This window comes from Sprattus sprattus (assembly GCF_963457725.1).
Source record: "Sprattus sprattus genome assembly, chromosome: 19".
NCBI classification, from domain to species: Eukaryota; Metazoa; Chordata; class Actinopteri; order Clupeiformes; family Clupeidae; genus Sprattus; species Sprattus sprattus.
In genome coordinates this window covers 22,575,226-22,596,593 of record NC_137917.1, presented here as the reverse complement: position 1 = coordinate 22,596,593, position 21,368 = coordinate 22,575,226, and the positions used below count along the sequence as shown (strand labels likewise).

Here is a 21,368-nt window from a genome sequence, read left to right as displayed (position 1 = left end):
CCCTCTTTTCCTTTTCTGCCCATTCACCAGTATTTCGAAGTACAAACATCGATCTGTGGAAACAATTCAGTCTTATCTTAACCAATAAGGTTGAATATAATATTGTGCTCTAGTTTTCCAACAAGCAGCATCTCAAAACGTAAGATTCTTTTGAATTGTTTTGAAGGCTTATGAACAGGAATCTTCAACTAAATTCTCGCGAGATACTTAGCTATGCCTGGCTATTCACCAAACTTTTGAAACGCAGGTCTACGACCTACTGAAGTTAACCCAGGTCTGCCTTTACGCAAGAAACGTAGCCCAATACCGAGCGGGTTATCAAGGGGAATGTCGGTCTGTATGTGAGCGCTTTTCAGAGGCGGCTGGGAACGTCAACATAATGGGTAAGTTTTCTGTTTGATGATCTCAATTTGACCAATATACTATATCGACTATTTGATTTTGAAAACAGACTATCATTCATCTTGGTTTGAATTAGCCAACGCCCAATAGCTGCTTTTACACTCACTTTACTGAGAGAGCGCGAGGGAGGCATTTCCTGTGAATTTTTTCCTCATGTGTCATTGCTTGTACTTAGCTAGCTCGTCTAGCTAAATCTAGTTGGATAGCTAATTAAGTGATGTGTCTTTATGCCAAGTGCAATCAATCAAATGTTATGTGTTTTGGATTGTATGATAGTTTTGTTGCGAACAAGAACCCAAATAGCTGAACTTCCTTAGCTAGTCAGCTAGCGACATCAAAATGATCATATCACATTGCTCAACAGACGTCCCGACGTTTCTTACTTAGCAAGCTATCACCAGCTAACATAGCCTACCCAGCCAGCTACTGTCTTGGCTTATTTTGTTAAATTTAATGCAGAAAGCGAGTGTGGTGCTTTGCTTTGTAGCTAGAAATCTGCTCTGTTCTGTGTTCATGTAGCAGACCAGGCCAGCCAACTCTGCAACGTTAGATGGATAGGTTACATGTTATGATAGCTAGCTGTAACATTATGTTATTCATTATGCGATAAGGAAAATGCTCCTACCTTGCCATTAGCTAAGGCAACTTGCCTGAACAAGGTAGTTTATTAATCAGCATAAACAACGTGATTTAGTTGATGGCTATTCATTGAAAATTGAATTTAGGTAATTATCAATTCATAGTAAACCTCAGCTAGCTACCATTTGTATTATAGGCCAGTGGAATTTAACTAAGAAGTTAATTCTAGCAGTTCCACAGTCTCCATTCAGTATTTGAAAGGAGTGCAAGTTACTGTTTCCTCCAGATTAACCTAGATAATTAGATCTATTAACGTTAAAAGTAAAGCACCTACTTCACAAAATAAGCAGCATTGCGACTTGAAACTAGCGTTTGAACCTGGACTTAAATGTTCACATCTTTGGTAGCAGTGTTTTCTATTTTGCAAAACATTGTAGAAAGGCAAGGGAGTAGTTTTGTTTTGTCAGTGTGGTGCCCTCGTCATCGAGCCAGATAGACGTATCTGACGTTAAACTGTTAGATAAGAGGGGTTACACAGGTATGTCATTCTTAAGACCCATCCGTCAGACAGGTCTAAGGCAAAGATAGTATAGATGGATAGAAGGAAATGAAAGGGTGTATTGTGAGGAGCAGAGAGCTTCATTTACAGGGGGTCAAGAAGTCAAGACCTCAGTCCTCTTTAACGGGAGGGGCGAGGTAAAAGGTTCATGGGCCCTAAAAGCCTCCATATTGGGTGAAGATGTCTGCTAATGTGTTGCGTTCTTATGAATCAAAGCTGACCTCTTGCCTTTGCACCTCAGTTGGTTTGGTATTTGAAGACCGGTTTAATTTCAGAGGTTTGCTGATGGATAAAAAGGTAGAGATGAGAAATACACAGCATTTGCAGATGTGCTTTCTACCTCTTTAAATCAACCAAACAGAAAAGGTATAGGCTAGTCATTTATTTTATTAGCTGTGGAAATTCTGTCTGTGACATGACCGGCTCTCCCTTGGATCGTTTCAGTTCTAGCGCTTCACCCCTTGAACACAGTTGGGCTTGAAGCACTGTTTTGGAACTGATTAAGGGCTCGACGAGTTCAGTGTTACAGATGCGCTCATGCGACACTGAATGAACGATGGCTCTGACATTAAAAGGGCAATTAGACTGGCACAGAGTGTCTATTGATGTGTTCAAGTTAGGTTCACATCTAGTGCAATTTCACCGCTTAGCATGTTGATGATAAACATTTGAGCGTCACTGTCCTGACTTAACACTTGTTAAAGGTCAGAGTTGTAGGGGTGATCTCCAGGCCGTGTTATTTATTGGTATAGCCTAGGTAAAACCCGCAAGTATAGGCTACTTCCTGGGGGGTTTCCTTCTGTGGTGGTAGAATGCCTCAGTTTACTGTTAATATATCATTCAAAATTCACATGCACAAACTGCCTATAGTCATTTGTCGATGAGTATTCATTTTTGGTGGTTAGTTTTTAGGTTCAGCAACAAACAGGAAATATTATGTACCTCTATCAGGAACAGCATTTGTTGGTTGCTGCAGGTTTTTTTTGTGTGACTCACATCACAAGGTAGCTGTTCATCCACAACTCAGGGTATTTCACACTCTCATTCTCCTCTCTCCTCTCTCCTCCTCCTCTGCTCTGGAACATCGCCATTGCCACATGCACTCTTGACGCTTCCAACCCTCCCATGACTTTTCTTGTTGATGTGCCTGCCGCGCTCCCTCCCACAGCAGTAAGTACTGAATGAATCGTTAGTTATGTTTTGATAACCTGTCTCTTCTGTGGATCCCCACTACAGTGACACTATGAATATAAATAAGAAATACTATTTTAAAAAAGCCTTCATTTTGTTAATTTTGTATCTGTTTTTTTCTGTGTGTGTCTGTGTAACAGCAACAGAAGAATCTCGAGGGATATGTAGGCTTTGCTAGCCTGCCGAACCAAGTTTACAGGAAGTCTGTCAAACGAGGCTTTGAGTTCACTCTCATGGTTGTTGGTAAGGGCACCTCTTAATTAAAGCAACACTATGCCACAATTTGCCCCTTTTAGAGCTTTGATGATATTTTTTCGAAATCATCTTGATGGTATGTGCTCATATGAAGGGCAGATAATCCATTCAGGCTATGTAGTGTGTACTTCTATGGTCCGGGACAGAAAACCCTGCGAAGACGTAAGAAAAGAGAAAAGCCTTCAGGGCATGAATGCCAACTTGGTCCAGTTTAGCGTGTTAGCAGGCTTTAATCAGTGCCAACTGGGCTGTTAGGTGGCGTTTGTGAGTTTTTTTTGCATGTCTTTTGGGAAGTTAGCTCACTAGTTTTAGACCAAAACTCCCTAATGCTGCTTTAAGGACTCAGAGAAACAAGAACTCTGCACTCGTTGATGAGGATTTTCTGCTGCATTTTACAGTTACAGATTCTAGTTTGTTTTTCGTTTATTTTTTGTTATTGTGGGCAAGGAAGAGAGAGGGAACGAGAGTGCGTGCCCGCACAAGGGGGCATTCGTGCCTCTCTGGATCTCGTGTGGGAAATATCCTGTTGAACTTAGGGCTGGGCGATATGACGATATATATCGTGAGGACGATAGAAACGTGTCTATCGTGACCTTTCTCCTCTATCGTTTCTATCGTGATAAACTTATTTTTTCACTATTACAGCTAATATACATTTTAATATAATTTCACATCCTAATATAACATTTTGCTTTTCTTATTACGCAAACTCTAAGTTTATACAACTGTAAAAAAAGAATATTAAGATACATTTTAGAGAACGTGGTTTTGCGACACGACACCGCTTTACATTACGCTGCTTTGCATCATACGCTTGCGACATGATTGACGGTGAGAGCCCGCGAAATTTAATTCTGGTTTTTAAAAAAAATGAATAATGGACGCGCTGCAGGAAGGTGTAACTGTTACCACAGCCGCTGTTATACAATTGGGCATCGACACCCATTGCTAATGACAGTGTCATTACTTTATTGCAGCAGTGAAAATCAAGACATTACAGACGTGCAAATGCTGGGGTGGCCCATTCAAATCAACGGAACTTTTTTGAACATTTTGGAGAGCCGTATAATACGAGTATAATACAAGTGTAGCCATTTATTAGCAGATTCTGTTCCATTTTTCTCAATGATGGTCAAATAGTTGTAGTTTAAGATGCACTATTTCGTTAGTTTAGATTTCTTTTCAGTATTTCAAAAGTGAAGGAGCTGTGGGAGCACAAGAACAGTGAGCATCTAGCAGCGATTATCATAGACATAGCATATGTGTATATGTCTTTGGCGTTTATAGCTTAACTATCTAGATTCTAAGTAGCATGGAGGTTTTTTTTGGTACTCCACGTAGATCATAAACCCTTGAAGATAAAAATGAAATTGGTTGGGAAATGTAAACGCTAATATGCTTTTTATCCAGATAAAACGCAGCTCCATCGTTTACTTGCGTTTGTTTACAGGACCATCTTCACTGTTGCACCAACGGGCTGAAGCGGTCAATGGGGCGTATGTGTAATGGCCAACTTCTTAATTTTCTTATTTTTATACGTGGCCATATAAGAAAATGTTTTTCTCATCATTATTGCTATAGCATATGAACAAACATTGAAAAGAAAGTTTTTTAATTAAATTAAACTTGATTTATCTTCTGAAGGTAGGCCTACATTAAAGAACCACTAAAAGTCACAAGCACTGGACTAAATGTCATGCACTTTGTTTTAATCCTATTAATACTATTTAAAGATTCAATGGAAACGTTCAGTACAATCTGCGTAATTGTGGTACAGGTCGTGATGGATCACACTTTTAAGTACACCCCTATCCAGTAAAGCAAGAGGGCATATCGTGATATATATCGCTATCGTGATATAAAATAATCCATATCGTGATATATGTTTTTTTCCATATCGCCCAGCCCTAGTTGAACTCTCACCAAATCACACACACATTCAGGCATATGATAACCACACAGGAAATGGCAGTCATATCTGTGAAATCAGACCCCAGACTTTGGAGGAAGCGACAGTTAAACAGCAGTCTGCCTGATACTCTTTAAAATAGTCTTGTTTTAAGTTCCAGATTCTTTAGTGGTTTTGTAGGCAGTACGCGTTGATGCATAAAACAGTTTCCTTCTCGGCAACCTGAACATGTATAACTTTATCCACGTAGCTTGACCCACTGGTGTTACTGAGGGTACTTAAAAGAAGGTCCAAGAATTACAGGAACACTTAAATGTCCTTTAAAGGCAAAATGTTGGCAGCAAAACCAGATGGCCCATTGGGGCCCAGCTTTGCTATGGAACCCGTCTGTTGGGAGTTCCTCCACACAACTCACTGAGTGGTCTTGACTTTCTTATCTGAGGCTGGCAGTGTGAATGTTCGTAGTCTGCCTGTTGATTGCCTCCAGGAAGCTGCATTCCTGGAGAGAGAGGAGAGTCCATCCCGTGTGATGTAGACTCTGCCTCTTCCTTTTTTTACTTCATCTCCCATGAAGACATCCAGGGTTTCTAAAAGTGTATCCCTTAATTACCCCTAAAGTCTGTTAAGAGGCAGACAGTTGACCCGCCAGGAGGACACGTTGGCTCAGGAGCACACAGTTTCAGAGCTTGTCCCATGCACTCACCTACCAGTATCCATAAACATGCTTAATATAGTTTTGTAAAGAATACTTTCACAAAAATGTCTTCGAGGAGTTTGTGGGGTCTTATCATATAGCCTATGGTTTGCAAGCACACATTTGCAAGCCCTCACACACATAAACAAACCAGGGCTGAAGCTCCACTGATTTCTCGGTAGCAGCACACAAGACTGTCGGGCCCCCCCAAGACTTCGGCCGGACTCTGGTGATCTCAGTGCTCCTGTACAGTGCTTTGCTTCTTTTCCCCGAGGCCTAACGAGGCCGAGCGGCCGTCTGCACAAAGACTCTGTGAATGGGATGGCCTCGACAGGCCTGATAATAGCACCATTCTCTGCTCCAATAAAGGCCTGTTTTCTTGCCCTCTGCTCCCTCCGTTTGGATGAGCTGCATTCTTCCACTGGCTCTCCCTCAGTGCGTGTTTTGTTCCCTTCATGAGCCCCAGACACGCTCTTCTCTTTGGGATGAATGTTATTAGTTCAAGCAGGAAAGGGACCCACTGTGCGGGCCAAAGTGCTCTGCGATCCCCTTATGAGTCGGATCTGAGTTTGTCTCATCTCTTTAATTACGGTTAAGTTTGTTTGTTGTTGTTTAGGAGCTTTATTATATTACAAACAAAAGTTGTTGCTTCATTGAATTAATGTTTGTTTCTGTTTCACAGGTGAATCTGGCTTGGGCAAGTCTACATTGATCAACTCCCTGTTCCTCACCGACCTGTACTCTGGAGAATACCCTGGTCCCTCCAACCGGGTCAAAAAGACTGTGCAGGTAAAAGACGACTGTGTGTGCGCAACTGCCTCATCAGTGTCTTCATCGATTTATCAATTTAGTCTCTGTGGGGTCCTTGCCAAGGCCCAGCACCGCTGTGGAAAGCGTTCCTACTTTTAACCATCGACCCCCGCTTACATTTGCCCCCCTTGATGGTAATGTAATCAATGTCACTCCCAGTTAGAATCCATTTGGGTTGATGTCTGCATTGCAGGGGAAGTTGATTGGCCCAGATCTCCCTGTTCCGTCACAAGATTGGATTGTGAAAGCTTTCAGACACGTTGAGTTCAGACCACTTTGTGTTCTAGCTTTGTTAAAAGCCCGACCGAGATGAGCAACAGTAGCAGCAGCAGCAGTAGCGCTAGGAGCACATAGTTCTTCCCTCCCCACGTGTCTTCTTTCCCAGCATATTTGGTTAATGGCACAGTGCAGTGTGTCCCGCATGTCGCTACATGCAGCTGTTGGCCAGGCCCACGCTGTTCATGGCCCCGATTGTGTTTCACAGCGGATCTCTGCATAAATGTAGTGTATCCGTGGTGTTCGTTGGTTCACAGCGGATTTCTGCATAAATGAAGTGTATCCGTGGTGTTCGTTGGTTCACAGCGGATTTAAATGTAGTGTATCCGTGGTGTTCGTGGTTTCACAGCGTTTTTTTGCATAATTGTAGTGTATCCGTGGTGTTCGTTTGGTGGTATGGCCGAGTAGCTTTAGTAATTGATTAGTAATTTAGTAAACAATTAGTAAGTCTGGTAGTCAGTGCTAGAAGATTAGATGTAGGGGAAACCACCACATAACCCTAATGGCATGACCTTCTAAACAGTGGTTTGCTCGGTGTGTACAGTACAAGTCAAAAGTTTGGACACACCTTTAATTTTTTGGAGAAGTGTTTTCTTTACTTTTATTATTTTCTACATTGTAGATTAATACTGAAGACATTTAAACTACAAAAGAACACATGGAATGATGTACTAAACAAAAAAAGTGTTATCCACCATGTACAAAATAATGAAAGAAAAGAAAAAACTTCTCAAAAAAAGAGAAGGTGTGTCCAAACTTTTGACTGGTACTGTATGTAGACAGAGAAACCACCTATGAAAAAAAAATGTATTGTGTCACATAAACAAATATCTCAGGAATGCTATCCAGTAGCTCCTCAAGCCAGATGTGTTTTCTAAGATATCCCTTCCTGTACACCTTCTGCAGGTAGAGCAGTCCAAAGTGTTACTCAGAGAAGGCGGAGTCCAGCTGCTTCTCACGATAGTGGACACCCCAGGGTTCGGCGATGCTGTGGACAACAGCAACTGGTGAGGAGGCTTTTGCCTTAGACGTCTAATGATGTCACCTTGTGCCTGTGTGTGTGCTTAGTCTGACATGGGGGGCTACTGCAAGAGGAGGATTTGTATGTGTGTGTGTGTTTTTAATGAATATGCACCCGTTTTGATCTGTTTGACATGTTCATCCGCTGCCCATAACTCCCTGCTTATTTGTGTTGTTGTTTACTCCCTGCTTATTTGTGTTGTTGTTTGTTGTCTCAGCTGGCAGCCGGTGATCGACCACATCGACAGCAAGTTCGAGGATTACCTGAACGCCGAGTCGCGGGTGAACCGACGGCAGATGCCCGACAGCCGGGTGCACTGCTGCCTCTACTTCATCGCTCCCTCAGGCCACGGGTGACTATCTATCAGCCCTCTCATCTGACACACACACACACACACACACACACACACACACACACAGATGCCCCACAGCCGAGTGCACTGCTGCCTCTACTTCATCGCTCCCTCAGGCCACGGGTGACTATCTATCAGCCTTCTCATCTCACACACACACACACACACACACACACACACACACACACACACACACACACACACACACACACACACACACACACACAGATGCCCGACAGCCGGGTGCACTGCTGCCTGCTACTTCATCGCTCCCTCAGGCCACGGGTGAGTGACAGAGGCACGGAGCCCAGCGCTGGATTATCCTCATAAAGAGGCTAGACACATCACCAGACACACATACACACACACACACACACACACACACACACTGAGCCACTAGTGATTTACTGCTCTCACAGGCTTAAGAGCTTGTCAGGACAATCCATTTTTTTTTGTAATGATTTTTTGAGAGGTTCATGTTTGTGTGAAAAGATAACGTGCAATCTGTGAAATCCTATGGATATTTGAAGGGGCTTCGAGTGTATCTGCATTTGAAAATATTTCGACGTTTGTTTTGAATGGTTTGCACTCAGATACCTTTGAAGGAATTTGGTCTATTAGTGCATGTGATCTAAATATACATTGTTTACATCCTGCGGTACAAATTCCTGTGTGTGTCTGCGTCTAATTACGTCTGTAATTTAGTTCCCACTGAGTGACTTGCTGTGATGGACAGACATTTGTGTGTGTCTGTGTTTCTGGTGTGTGTGTGTGTGTGTGTGTGTGTGTGTGTGTGTGTGTGTCTGCGTCTTATTACGTCTGTAATTTAGTTCCCACCGAGTGACTTGCTGTGATGGACAGACGTGTGTGTGTGTGTGTGTTCGTGTGTGTGTGTTCGTGTGGGTGTGTGTGTTCGTGACGGGGACTGTGCCGTCGGTCACAGGCATGAACTAAAGGCCACGTCCCTCTGGACGACTCTATGGGACACCGTGTCCATACAGTCCTCCTCTCCGCACTCCCATCTGTGACCGGTCCTCTCAACAGATCAACAGCATATGGTGTTTGCTGTTCCACACAAAAACACTTGACCACACAAACACTTGAGAGAAGCCAGTTTCCCCTTTTCTTTGTTTAACGACCAACTGCCCAGAAAGTGTGTGTGTGTGTGTGATGAATTTCGGTTGAGAGCTTGCTGCTGTTTTGAGTGTGGTGACTATAATGGTGGTGGTTCAGAAGTGTTGAAAGCTGAATGCCACGGCTGTTCTCCTGTAGGTTGAAGCCGCTGGACATCGAGTTCATGAAACGGTTGCACGAGAAGGTGAACATCATCCCTCTGATCGCCAAAGCAGACACACTCACCCCAGAAGAGTGCCAACAGTTCAAGAAGCAGGTAGGTCCCTTTTGTTTTCATTTTGGGTTTTTTCTCGCTGTGTTGCGCACACACACACACACACTAACACACACACACTAACACACACACACACACACACACACACACACACACACATACATACCAGGTAGGCCTGTTTTTTCCCCTTTTGTTTTCATTTTAGTTTAGTCTGTTTCGACAGATGCCCTTCTGTGTTTTTTCTCGCCGTGTTGCACAGTGCACACACACACACTCATACCAACTTGTTCTGCTTTTACTGTGGCAAGTTCCATTTTTAAATGTCTTCGGTTTATTCCCGTCTCAGTGCTGCTCGCTGACAAAACTCGAACGCGTGAGGCCCTTGTGATTCGAGCAGACTCATAGGGTTTGGCCATCTGGTGTGGAGGAATTAACTCCGTAGGAGGGGAGAGGGGAAAGAGTGAAGGAGAAGGGAAGCCAAGCCAAGCCAAATCTTTCTCTTCCTCCTCAGTGACACCAAAGATAAGATTAAAAGCTCTAACAAGCCGAGGTCATACGCCACATAACAAGCTCAAATCAGAAAGTGACACACAAAGTCTGTCTGGGGGGGTTTAGACTGTGGAATATTGTACTGCTGCTGAAAGTACGAGTTCAGGACTAGGGCGAGAAGGCTCATACTCAGCTGTAGAGGGTACTAAGCATATTTGTAGCGTTGTAAGCCGGCTGCAGCGTCTCTAGGAAGAATTAGCTTCCTGTAGTCTGGTCCTGTCGAAGCACAGAGAAGCTCATATTGAGGTTTTGGGCCTCCGGGTCTTGGAGTCAAATAAAAAAAAAATTAAATGTTAAAATGTTGGGCAGAACATTTGGCTTCTGCTAGCTTGGTTAGCAGGTCTTTGCATGCAGTAGCTTAAAGGAATTCACAGGGGAACCAGTGTTTTAACAGCATCCTCTGTCCAGTAGACATGCACAAGCATCTGGTTATCAGCAGGTGTCAAGAAGGGGCTCTTTACTGTGTGTAGTGCAGTATATTCTCTGGAACAAAATTAATAAATAAAAAATAGCTTAATAAAAAAAAAAATCATACTTTTTGCTGCTCCCACATGGCTCAATAAGTAACCCTTTGTAAACGAGATATACTCAGTTAAGTAGCATGAATTGCTACGTGCTTACGCGTTGCGTTGGGGCTGTTGCCAAGCAATTCACCGCCAGAACTATAGGCTTGCGTAAAATGGCGCAAGTCTAGAAAAATCACCCGACGCACGCAAGACTTGCAGCAGGGCTTCTTGCGCTTGTGCCTCTGACCATAAATCGGCCATTACAAAGCTGACGTTTATAAGGGGACATGTTGCTAACCAACTTGTGCCCTTCCCAACAGATCATGCGAGAAATTCAGGAGCACAAAATCAAGATCTACGAGTTCCCAGAGACAGACGATGATGAGGAGAACAAGCTAGTGAAGAAGATCAAAGTAAGTATCCATGTAGTACCCCAGTAGCATCAGTCCAGTCAACAGCTAGTTTGTTAGTGGACTGTGGAAGACCTGGCTGGCCAGCATCCCTCAACAGTGTTCAGTCCGGTTGAGGTCAGGTCTTTTATGAATGCCTGTTGAATGTTTTCCTCAGTGGTTTTTGCCAAAAGCCGGAGGTAGTGTCTGCTGAGGAATTTTGCATACGTAGTACTGCATGTGCAGTTCTGGGAGACCTGACCCTTAAGCCAGGGACACACCCACCCATAGCAGCGGCGAAGGCCATCTGTAGTGTGTGTGTCGGGTCCAAAAACTTTAACCTTAAAGGGCCTTATATAGTACACAAAACGGTCGTGTCGGATGGTTGGACAGTGGGCGGGCGGCCGGATAGTACGTACTAGTTAGCATTTGTGTCCCTTTATAGTACTCCAACGGCTGTGGGTGCTGAAAACAATTCTCTTCCACAACAGTAGGGGGAGTAACGGTTTAAGTCCCGAAAGACAAGCTACCCCATGACGTCTTTGTGCGATGGAAATTGTTAGTTGGCTTTACCTCTCCTCCACAACAGTCAATTTCTATATGGGAACGACTGGCCTTGTTTCTCCCAAAAGGAAAGAAGATTTTCCTCTGCTGATCCCGCGTCTATATGGAAGTTTGTAGAGAGAATGCGGGGGAGTAAAATGCTCCCGAAGTAGATTACATGTTTTTAACTTCGGGGTTAATTCCCTTTCGTCTACTGCTGGCTAGTTAATACATAGCCTACAGACAGCCGGAAAGGTTAATAAACAGAATGAAATAGCTACACATTACACACTATGTTTTAATAAAACCCACGTTACTCACATAGGCTACTGGTTAACACTGTTTGTTACAGCACATAAACGTTTGTCGCTACATCCAAACTGCGTCACCGTTGTCCCTCCCTGTATCTGCTCCAGCCGCACCATTTTACTTGCAATGTGAATCATTGCCATTTGTTGCACCTTAATCATTGCCATTTGTTGCACCTTAATCATTTTCTACAAACATGATATGCGGTGTAGTAAACTGAGACTCTATTCACTACTGCACAAAAACTAGACACGTTTGCAACGTTTGAAATGAAGTAGGTAAAACAACTTTCGCCAATATCTCCGTAAGGGAGATGGGTTGTGTGCTCAAATTTCCTGGGATCAAAGAAATTCATGTATTCATGTGCAGACTAAAAATCACGTCTCAGGATTTCTGCGCATGCACGTTATTTCGGGTGTCTCAATTGTAACTAATACCACTGTCATATAATTATGAGTTCAGTAAAATACGGAGCAAACACAGTTTTCTACCGTTGTTGAAACACATCTTTAATTGCCGGCCCTCATGCTGGTTCTCTGGCAGTAGGCTACTTGGGCCGGCTCATGTATTGTGATATACAGGGAATAGTTTTCAAGGAAAGGATCTGCGCCGTTGACAGTGGCTGTTATGCATATATATATATGGATATAAAGGTAATGAAACAGGAAACGCTAGGTCCAGAAATGTTAGTTTCCGGAGTTGATGTCGTATGGAAATGAGGTTGTAGTGTGCCAATCACGGCCAAGGAGTATCCGTCGCCATGAGCGGACCGACAGAAATTTTTGCGGGGACAAGGAGAGCTGTCCGATGTCTCTGGAGAGCACGGAGAGGGCGTTTCAGCTACCGGAGAAGGCGTTTCACTTACCTGAAGGCGTTCCTATGTGCCCAAAAACGTGTCGTACGGAGTAGCATAAAAATGCCTTTAACACACTGAAAAGACTACAGCCAACGGCAAACTAGCACCTACGTTCTGCGCTTGTTTGAGAGGAAATCACTTTATATACCCAACCATAAACAAAGCAGTGTTTGCTTACCATTTTCACACCACTTTCGCTCACCACAGACTGTTATCTAACATATAGACTAGGAAAATGAGGAAAACACTGCACAGATTAGGGGTGCAACATTGGCCGATGGCGACCGTCAGCTTGGTGTGTCAGGGACTAAACATGGTCCCCCCGACCCATAGTGTGGGCACTGAACTGCACTAGAATGAGTTGTTTTTTATGTTTATTTATATATATATTTTATATCCAGGTATATTCAGTTATTTTAACAACTGGGGGCTGAAAATAGGTAGATAAGGCATTCATCAGTGAAAATCCTTTTGTGGTCAATGTGACAAGCTTTTTAGCAAAGAAAAGTAGTTTACTGCCAGCAGCTGCTTGCTGTATTTATACCTTTCAGAGCAGTGATCAGGAAAACATTCTGCATTTTGTCTCGAACTGTAATGGCGTTAATGTATATATCTTGACCCTGGGTAAACATTCTGTATTTTGGCTCCAAATGTAATGGCGTTAATGTATATATCTTGACCTTTCACCCTGCTTCCAGGATCGCCTGCCCCTTGCCGTGGTGGGCAGCAACACCATCATCGAGGTGAACGGGAAGAGGATCCGGGGGAGGCAGTATCCGTGGGGAGTGGCAGAGGGTAAGGCACACACACACACACACACACACACACACATACATACATACATACATACATACACACCAGTGGCGGCTGGTGGTTTTTAAAGTGAGGGAGGAAGGACTGCGCGCTTGGTTGCCATTGGCCCGTTTGTACTGTTGGTGGCATAAGTATGTGAGACTCAAGTTGTTTCAGGGTGTTTTGGTGAACTACAGCACAAAATAGCCGGGAGGGATAATTTTGTGAATAAAATTGATAAATTCACCAGTGGCAGCATTGTACTTTGAAAGCTGGTGGGCAGCATGTCTTTGATGGACTAGTCCAGGCCAGAAGGAAAGGATGCAAAGGCAATTAGTCAAATCAGGACTACTCTTGATTTGTAAAACTAAATAAAAGATTCTGGGCCAATCATTGGGCCTATTTTTTCCACTCAATGACTGAAGCTATTGGTTGTAATATGTCTGATTATTTTCAGCTACAATTGTTTTAAGAAGAATGAAGACAAAAGACCATAATTGATGCCATTTCAAATGCATCATGCTCTGAATCATTCACTTACATCCTTTTTCTCAAGTATTATTGGCTAGAAAAACGGCGTTCCTGAATTGTACCGTGGTCATCAACATAGCGCAAGATGACAGACAGCTGAGAATGACAGCTAATGTCTGTGGTCTCGTCAATTTGCCAGGAAAAGAAGTGTGCCCTGTTAAGTTCCTTTTCTAGCTCTGTTTCAATCGAATGGTGAATGGCTGCAATTAGATCGTTCTGGATTGTTTTTGACATGCCTGTGAGAAGACGGTGGAGCTTTCCAGATGTTCTGCCAGAACACGGTCATACTTCGCTATCACCTCCGCAAGTTCCCTGTAATTGCCCTTGTTGTCAGAATTTTCCCCTTCGTTATGCCCCCTGAAAGACAACTCTAGCATGCCTAGGTAAGCCGTTGCATCTAACAGACGTTTTACCACCTCCCTATTGCCACGCACTTTAGCGTTGTGCTGTTGAATTTGCAGCCGCACACCCTCATCCACTAACCGCTCTATAGGCATGGTGCCGCCTAGCAATGAAAGGCGGATAGCAGCACCAACGTGGTCTTGACATTTGTCGTGGCGCTTGGTTGCCCTGTCAATATTTTTTATATCAGTAAATCCATGAAAATACCACGTTGGAGAGTTGACATTCATTAGTAAACAGGGCCAGCAATATAACCGATTGTTGGTAATGCTACCAGTCACCCACGAGTAGCCTACCTAGCAAACCATGTAGCACTCACGACACTGACTCTGCCGTTGCTTTTGGTGATTTCAATCTTTGGAATTGGTCTACCTGTTGCTTTAATGGCCAACTTGTCATTGTAACTCACCCCATGGAATGGTTTCTGTAATAAAACATGAACAATGTCCTCGGTTTCCATAGTTTACTTTATTTGCTAATTTGCTAATGTGTTCTCATTATTAAAATGATCAGATATTCTTGCTTAACTGTGTCTCTTAGACTGAGCAGATTATCTTCTTTCGTAGCCTAGATTTGAGGGGATAACCCCACCCACCATATCCAGGGCCTCTGCTTATTGGTTTATAGCGCAGACGTGACTCCAGCCTATTCGTTAATAGATTTTAGCGCTATCCAGACCCCTAAACTAGTCACACCCTCTCAGAGGAGGATCGTCCTCCTCTCTGCCATTGAAGTCAACGCATTCCACGAGCCGCCAGCGCAGGCAGAGAAATGAATGGGAGTCAATGGAGGGTAGAGGGAGGAAGGTCCTCCGGCAGTAATTTTCGATAGCGATAGGGGGTGCTAATGTCATCTTTACCCAGGGAAACTAACATTTCATATACAAAGGTATTAAAGTAGTCCTATTTAAGGGTTTTAATTAATCACAGTAGTCTGGGCAAAGTACACTTTTTATTCTCAAAATGTTAAGGAGGATCTTCCTCCCTCTCCTCAATGGAGAAGCCTCCACTGATACACACACACACACACACACACACACACAGGATCCGGGGGAGGCAGTACCCGTGGGGAGTGGCAGAGGGTAAGGCACAGGCAGACGTCTGAGACGCCATCTTTCATTTCAACATCAACCTTCACCCGTGTTTCACGTCACAGGGAGCAGCACACGTCCTTGAACAGGAATGTGGAATGTTTGATGATAACCATTTAAATCTAGGAATGCTTTTACGCAGAACATAGAAATGTTTCGTAAGACGCTTTGGACAAAAATGTCTGTTAAATAATAGAACAATGACTTTAGCTATGACTATAACCAACTTCTAGGAGATTTTCTTTTGTTTTTGTGAGGATGTCCCACATTCCTTCATGAAGTTATGCGGGCCTGTGCTCAAGCTGTGGGTGACACGTGGCTCATGTCTCTTTCCCTTTTTTCTTTTCTGTCCTGCAGTTGAAAACGGGGAGCACTGTGATTTCACAATCCTCAGGAACATGCTGATCAGGTAGGGGCTTGAGTTGAGAAGTTCACTATGCTTGTGTGTGTTTGTGTTTGTGTGTGTGTGTGTGTGTGTGTGTGTGTGTGTGTGTGTGTGTGTGTGTGTCTGTGTGTGTGTGCAGGGGTGGGCAAGTCATTAGCCCAGGCAGCCAAACTAAGCTGCTTACATATCCTTAATGTTTTATATCTGTTGCCTGGTAAACTATCATGAATGTCGTCGTACACATCACACTTTGGGCATGATGTTACCTGGATACTGTAGACACATTGTAGCCAATCACAAAAAACAGACTGTATTGGGTCACTCACTTCTGCAGGCGGCTAGCAGATTAATTTGTTTAGTCTGACCACAGACGCAGTAGAAAGATTGGCCAGGAAAACCTGGAACAAGAAATGCTAGCATGCTGCATGCTCCCTTTTCTGGGCCCAGTTGTGTTCTGGAAAGGTCCTGGAAATGTAATTCATGGGTCAGTGAAAATGAAGTGTTGTCAATGAAAATGGGTGAAACCATGGAAAACCCCTCTTAGCTCACATTCCAGTGTCTTGCACTCACCTGAGTATGGCATAGATTTATAGATATGCAGGTTTGATTAGGCTAGAGGTTATTAAAACACTACATGACTGTCTATATAGGTGCCCCTTGTATTGTGTGAGGGTGGGTAAGGAGGCCTAGTACACAACCAAAGCTCACAATACTTCTGGTTAGGAGGGGTGCCTTGGAGGGAGGGGTGCCTTAGGAGGGAGGGGTACCCTGGAGGGAGGGGTGCTTCGGAGGGTTGGTTGCTACCTGGCAGCTCGGCCAGAACTGGATCACCTGGGAGCAGCAGTTGGCTCAGTCAGTACTGCTGAGGAAAGTTAGCATGCTCATCTGTTTGTACCTTCCAGAACCCACATGCAGGATCTGAAGGACGTCACCAACAACGTTCACTATGAGAACTACAGGAGCAGGAAGCTGGCAGCCGTCACCTACAACGGTGTAGACAACAACAAGAACAGAGGCCAGATGACCAAGTGAGTGTGTTTCAGTGTGTGTGGATATGGACCAGGCCAGCTCACCAAGTGAGTGTGTTTCAGTGTGTGTGGATAGTGTGGATATGGACCAGGCCTACGGTTCTCCGTCACTGCTTTGTCATTAGTTATGCTCCATTGTTATTGTGTTGGTACTGCACCAGACTCACACCACCTCACCATCTTCTTTTGCTCAAGTTGAATGTCCACTCGCTTCAAACCAAATGCACATTTTCACACACCTGCTTCACCAGTAAGGCACAAGCATGTGCTCTCACACACTCTCACACACTCCCATTTAGGGAGACTGAGTGAAACACAACGCTGTGTAGCCAACAGCCCACACTATGATCATACTCTCACACTTGATCATCACCTGCTGAACACCCATCTGCCAAAGCATCATGTTTTGTTCATCACTGCTGTTTATTTGATTAACTCTTAATGACTATTTTATATTCACGCACTCATGTTATTATTTTAATTGTGGGTTTGCAAAGAGGGAGGCAAATGTATTCCTGAATTCGGAGACCGTTCAGGAAATTTGGTAATTTGTTAGTTTTTTTCAAATGAACGGCGGCGTTAAATTGTGAGATCTCCGCCCTCTTTGCAACCCCCCGGTCATGCTCAATCACTCTGCTTCTTAGCGCATGGTCTTGATTTCAGCATGCTAAGTGTGTGTGTGTGTTTCTGTTTTTTAGACATGACACAAGTGAAGGCATGTAAGTGGTCATTTTTATGTTTTTCTCCAAACCTTAATGTTTTGTAAGCATCTCTTTCTCTCCCACTCCTCTCCCTTGTCCTCCAGTCCTTAACTACCTGACTTTATCCCTTTTAGAAGAAGGGAAAAGCACCAAAAGCTAATTAGTATGTTTGGACCAGTTACATCCATTTTAAGTTGATGTGATCTGCCAATCTTAGATATTAAGATATATTTCTTGAAACCTTCAATGGGTTGAAAGACGACCAGTAAGTCAATGTGTATTTGTTCTTCACCCAGCAGTTGTAGTGTCTTGTACTGTCCAACCCTTTATGTGCGTCTGTCTACATCAGTCTTGTTCGCTTATAAGTGTCAGGAGCTTCATTATGCCCTAATGTTCTGTCCCCCCCACTCCCACCCCCGTAGTCTCCCCCCCGTGTCTGCGTCCACTGCTCCGTCTGTGGGGGGGCATGTGTCCCTGTACTCCTCGGGTCTGTCCCCCTGGGAGGTGTGTTAAGTGTGGGGTGTTCTCAAGGGGATGTAACAGGGATATGGGAGAGTGAGTGAGGTGAGTGAGGTGAGTGAGGTGAGTGAGGTGAGTGAGGTGAGTGAGTGAGTGAGTTTAAGGGTGGTGGGAGTCAAAGCACGGGTGTGAGTGATTGTTAACATATGAAGACTGTGGGAACACATGCTGTTAAGTGTCACTGACTCGCTGTCTGTCTGTCTGTCTGTCTGGTGTGTGTGTTGTGTCTGGTGTGTGTGTGTGTGGCAGGAGTCCTCTGGCCCAGATGGAGGAGGAGCGGAGGGAGCACGTGGCCAAGATGAAGAAGATGGAGATGGAGATGGAGCAGGTGTTTGAGATGAAGGTCAAGGAGAAGATACAGAAGCTCAAAGACTCCGAGGCAGAGGTACGTCCCCACACCCCGCTGCTCTTATTGGGTGGTCAGAAGGGTCTCGTCTGCTCTGATTGGGTGGTCAGAAGGGTCTCGTCTGCTCTGATTGGGTGGTCAGAAGGGTCTCGGCTGCTCTGATTGGGTGGCCAGCAGGGTCTCGTCTGCTATGACAGGTTTGGCATAAGCCAGTCTCATAGGTTCTTCCTTTTCAGTCGAAACCTCTTCCTAGTTTCCAAAGAGATACGTTCCATAATTCCATGTCACTCTTAAAAGCACCTTTTGTTCTGAACATTAATACCCAAACCTGGCTGGGTTTCTATGCTTGTTATGACTAAGTGTATATCAGTATGTGGGGTGTTAGTTGATGGATGGGAGCTGGTGCTCCTGTGTCCTCTGCTGAACCCTCTGCTCTCCCCTGGCCTTTGTCCTCAACTGAACCCTCTGCTCTCCCCTGATGTGTGTCCTCTGCTGAACCCTCTCCTCTCCCCTGGTGTGTGTCTCGTGCTCCTGTGTCCCCAACTGAACCCTCTGCTCTCCCCGGGCGTCTGCCCACAGCTGTCACGACGTCACGAGCAGATGAAGAAGAACCTGGAGGCCCAGCACAAGGAGCTGGAGGAGAAGCGGCGCCAGTTCGAGGAGGACCGCGCCAACTGGGAGGCCCAGCAGCGCCTCCTGGAGCAGCAGAAGCTGGATGCCTCCAGGTCAGGACCACTGCCCCGTAGTCATGGATACATGACCACTGCCCTGTAGTCATGGAGATTTCATAGTCATTGTGTGTTAGTTTGTCAATCTATCATCAGGACCACTTCCCTGTAGTCATGGATACTTCATAGTCATTGTGTGTCAGTTTGTCCATCTATCATCAGGACCACTGCCCTGCAGTCATGGATACTTCATAGCCATTGTGTGTCAGTTTCAGGACCACTGCCCTGTAGTCATGGATATTTCATAGTCTTCTAAGTTTGTCAGTGATGGAGATCATTTCCAAACACTGTTAATGACTTAAGAATATAATAATCAAGTGCCTTGTATTTTTAAATACCTTAAGTCATTAACAGTGTTTGGAAATTATCCCCATCTAAGAATCACATGGAATCACGTCCACCTCCTCCACTCTTCAGTAAGACTATGACACATGGTATCACCTCTATTCCCTCTTGTCTTTGGCCTTCTGAATGTGTAAACAATTTGATTGGTTTAGTTTTTTTGTTTTAGGGTGTGATGGTAGTATTTTTTATCATACTCATGTAATGCTCTGTTTATTCACATCCTTTCTCTCTGTTTGTCCTTTCTGCTTCTCTTCCAGAACCCTGGAGAAAAACAAGAAGAAAGGGAAGATCTTTTAAAACTGTTCACAGACCGGAGCTTAACTTGTACGTGCTGCCAACCCATAGCCTGGGCTAATGGCAAGGTGTTGGCCTTGTGCCGGTGTACACACACAAACACACTCACGCACACACTTGCACACACACACACAAACTTGCACACACACACACACACGCAGACACACATACACACACACACACACACACACACACACACTCAAATGTACATTCAGCTTGTCGAGGTCCGTGAGAACTGTGCTGTGTGATGATCAAAAGAGGGCTGAAGAGGGATCCTCTCCTGTGGGAGGGGCATCGACCTTATTGCCACTCATTAGGCAGGCCAAACCCCCATATATATTATATATACTGAATTCTATACTCAGAAAAAAAGGTTTATTTTTTCTGTTTTTGTTGTTGTCGTTCCCCCATTTAACAGCCAACATCAAACACTTCAAACGCGAGACATCTCTAACTGTTGCACAATCATATTACTCGCCTGTCATTTGTTTACCCGTTAAAAAAACAAAACATAGAAGGACAAAACTTTTCCTTCTTGAGGTCATTTTTGTCGTCTTTTTTTTTTTTTTTGAGGAAAATGCCATTCAACTTTTTTGCCGTATTGTGAGTATGTAATGCTAAAACTTTGTTCTCTGAAGGTGTACCATGACACATAGCCAAAAGAAAAAGAAAGCGCAATCTGTTACCAGTCACTCTTAAATCTTAAGAGAGAGAAGCCACGAAACTGCCTTCTTCTCACTGCTTTGTTTTTTTTTTTAACTCTGAAACGTTTCCAGACTTTAAATGCTTTTTCTGTCTAGCCACTAGCCTTGGACCACCATTTATAACGTCATTCATTGTTATATTTCATTTAGTTTATTTTTATATAAATATATATACCGAGCCAGCTTCAGTAATATCTTTTTGTATGTTAAGGAAGTCTTCTTGGAGGGGCTTGTGAATTGGATTGACCGGTTCAAATGAATTCATGAGGCAGATGATGCCAATTTAAAGAGTCAAACATGAACATTTGTCATAGGCATTTGCAAGGCTTGTCTGTAACGTTTACACAAGTTACACTCACGGCAAATGCACATCTGCATTGTTGTTTTTTGGTCATGTACTCCACTTCTGTATTTTTAATTTTATTTTTAATTTGTATTGTACAGTCACTTAATAAACTTGTGATGATACAGGCTGAGGATTTTTGTTTTGGAAGATACTTTTCCAGTACCCGTCAATGTGCTCTAGAGGGCAGTGCGGCACTAATATAATAAACTAAAATTATAATCAGCTCCATCCGATGGGAAGCTGCCTACTGGTTTGATCATGCAAGTTCGTATTGTGGGGAAAAAAATGTAATTTAATCACAGACTTCAGGATTCTTTAAACAATACTTTTATATCAATCCGATACAGTTCAACAGTGGAGTTTGATATAGTTAGTAAAACATTTAGGTTGTTTGCTCTCCAGCTTGTGCCAAAGGCACTGCTCCGGACCAACATGGCAACTGGGAAGTTTTCGTCGTTTAATGTCGGGGATGAGCCCATCCAAAAACCCTCTCAGTGGTCCACGACACTAAAGAGGCAGATCACAGGGGGCCTGAGGGGGGAGAGGAAGCTCTGCAAATAAAAGAGGTGAAGATCAACACATTTTCAGTGGACATCACATTTAAAAAGA

The 21,368-nt window shown here is 43.9% G+C and overlaps 1 protein-coding gene across 2 annotated transcripts; it reads left to right on the top strand.

The window, feature by feature from the left end:
* Nucleotides 1-2,877: 2,877 nt before the first annotated feature.
* Nucleotides 2,878-20,881, top strand: LOC308380529 (septin-7). 2 transcript variants are annotated; one of them, XM_080857921.1, is made up of 13 exons: nucleotides 2,878-2,974; nucleotides 6,272-6,378; nucleotides 7,582-7,682; nucleotides 7,914-8,048; nucleotides 9,321-9,438; nucleotides 10,772-10,864; nucleotides 13,247-13,343; nucleotides 15,721-15,772; nucleotides 16,651-16,776; nucleotides 17,475-17,495; nucleotides 18,246-18,381; nucleotides 18,922-19,067; nucleotides 19,673-20,881. In XM_080857921.1, exons 1-13 carry the CDS (start codon nucleotides 2,965-2,967, stop codon nucleotides 19,710-19,712), a joined length of 1,182 nt encoding a protein of 393 aa, XP_080714047.1. In that variant the 5' UTR covers nucleotides 2,878-2,964; the 3' UTR covers nucleotides 19,713-20,881. The 2 variants fall into 2 exon arrangements, with proteins under 2 accessions (XP_080714047.1, XP_080714048.1); XM_080857922.1 differs by lacking the exon at nucleotides 17,475-17,495.
* Nucleotides 20,882-21,368: the final 487 nt, after the last annotated feature.

Excerpts from the sequence above, each read along its gene's own strand:
- LOC308380529 (XM_080857921.1), top strand. Across the intron at positions 8,049-9,320 it reads ATCGCTCCCTCAGGCCACGG|GTTGAAGCCGCTGGACATCG; the intron begins GTGACTATCTAT and ends GTTCTCCTGTAG. Across the intron at positions 9,439-10,771 it reads GCCAACAGTTCAAGAAGCAG|ATCATGCGAGAAATTCAGGA; the intron begins GTAGGTCCCTTT and ends CCTTCCCAACAG.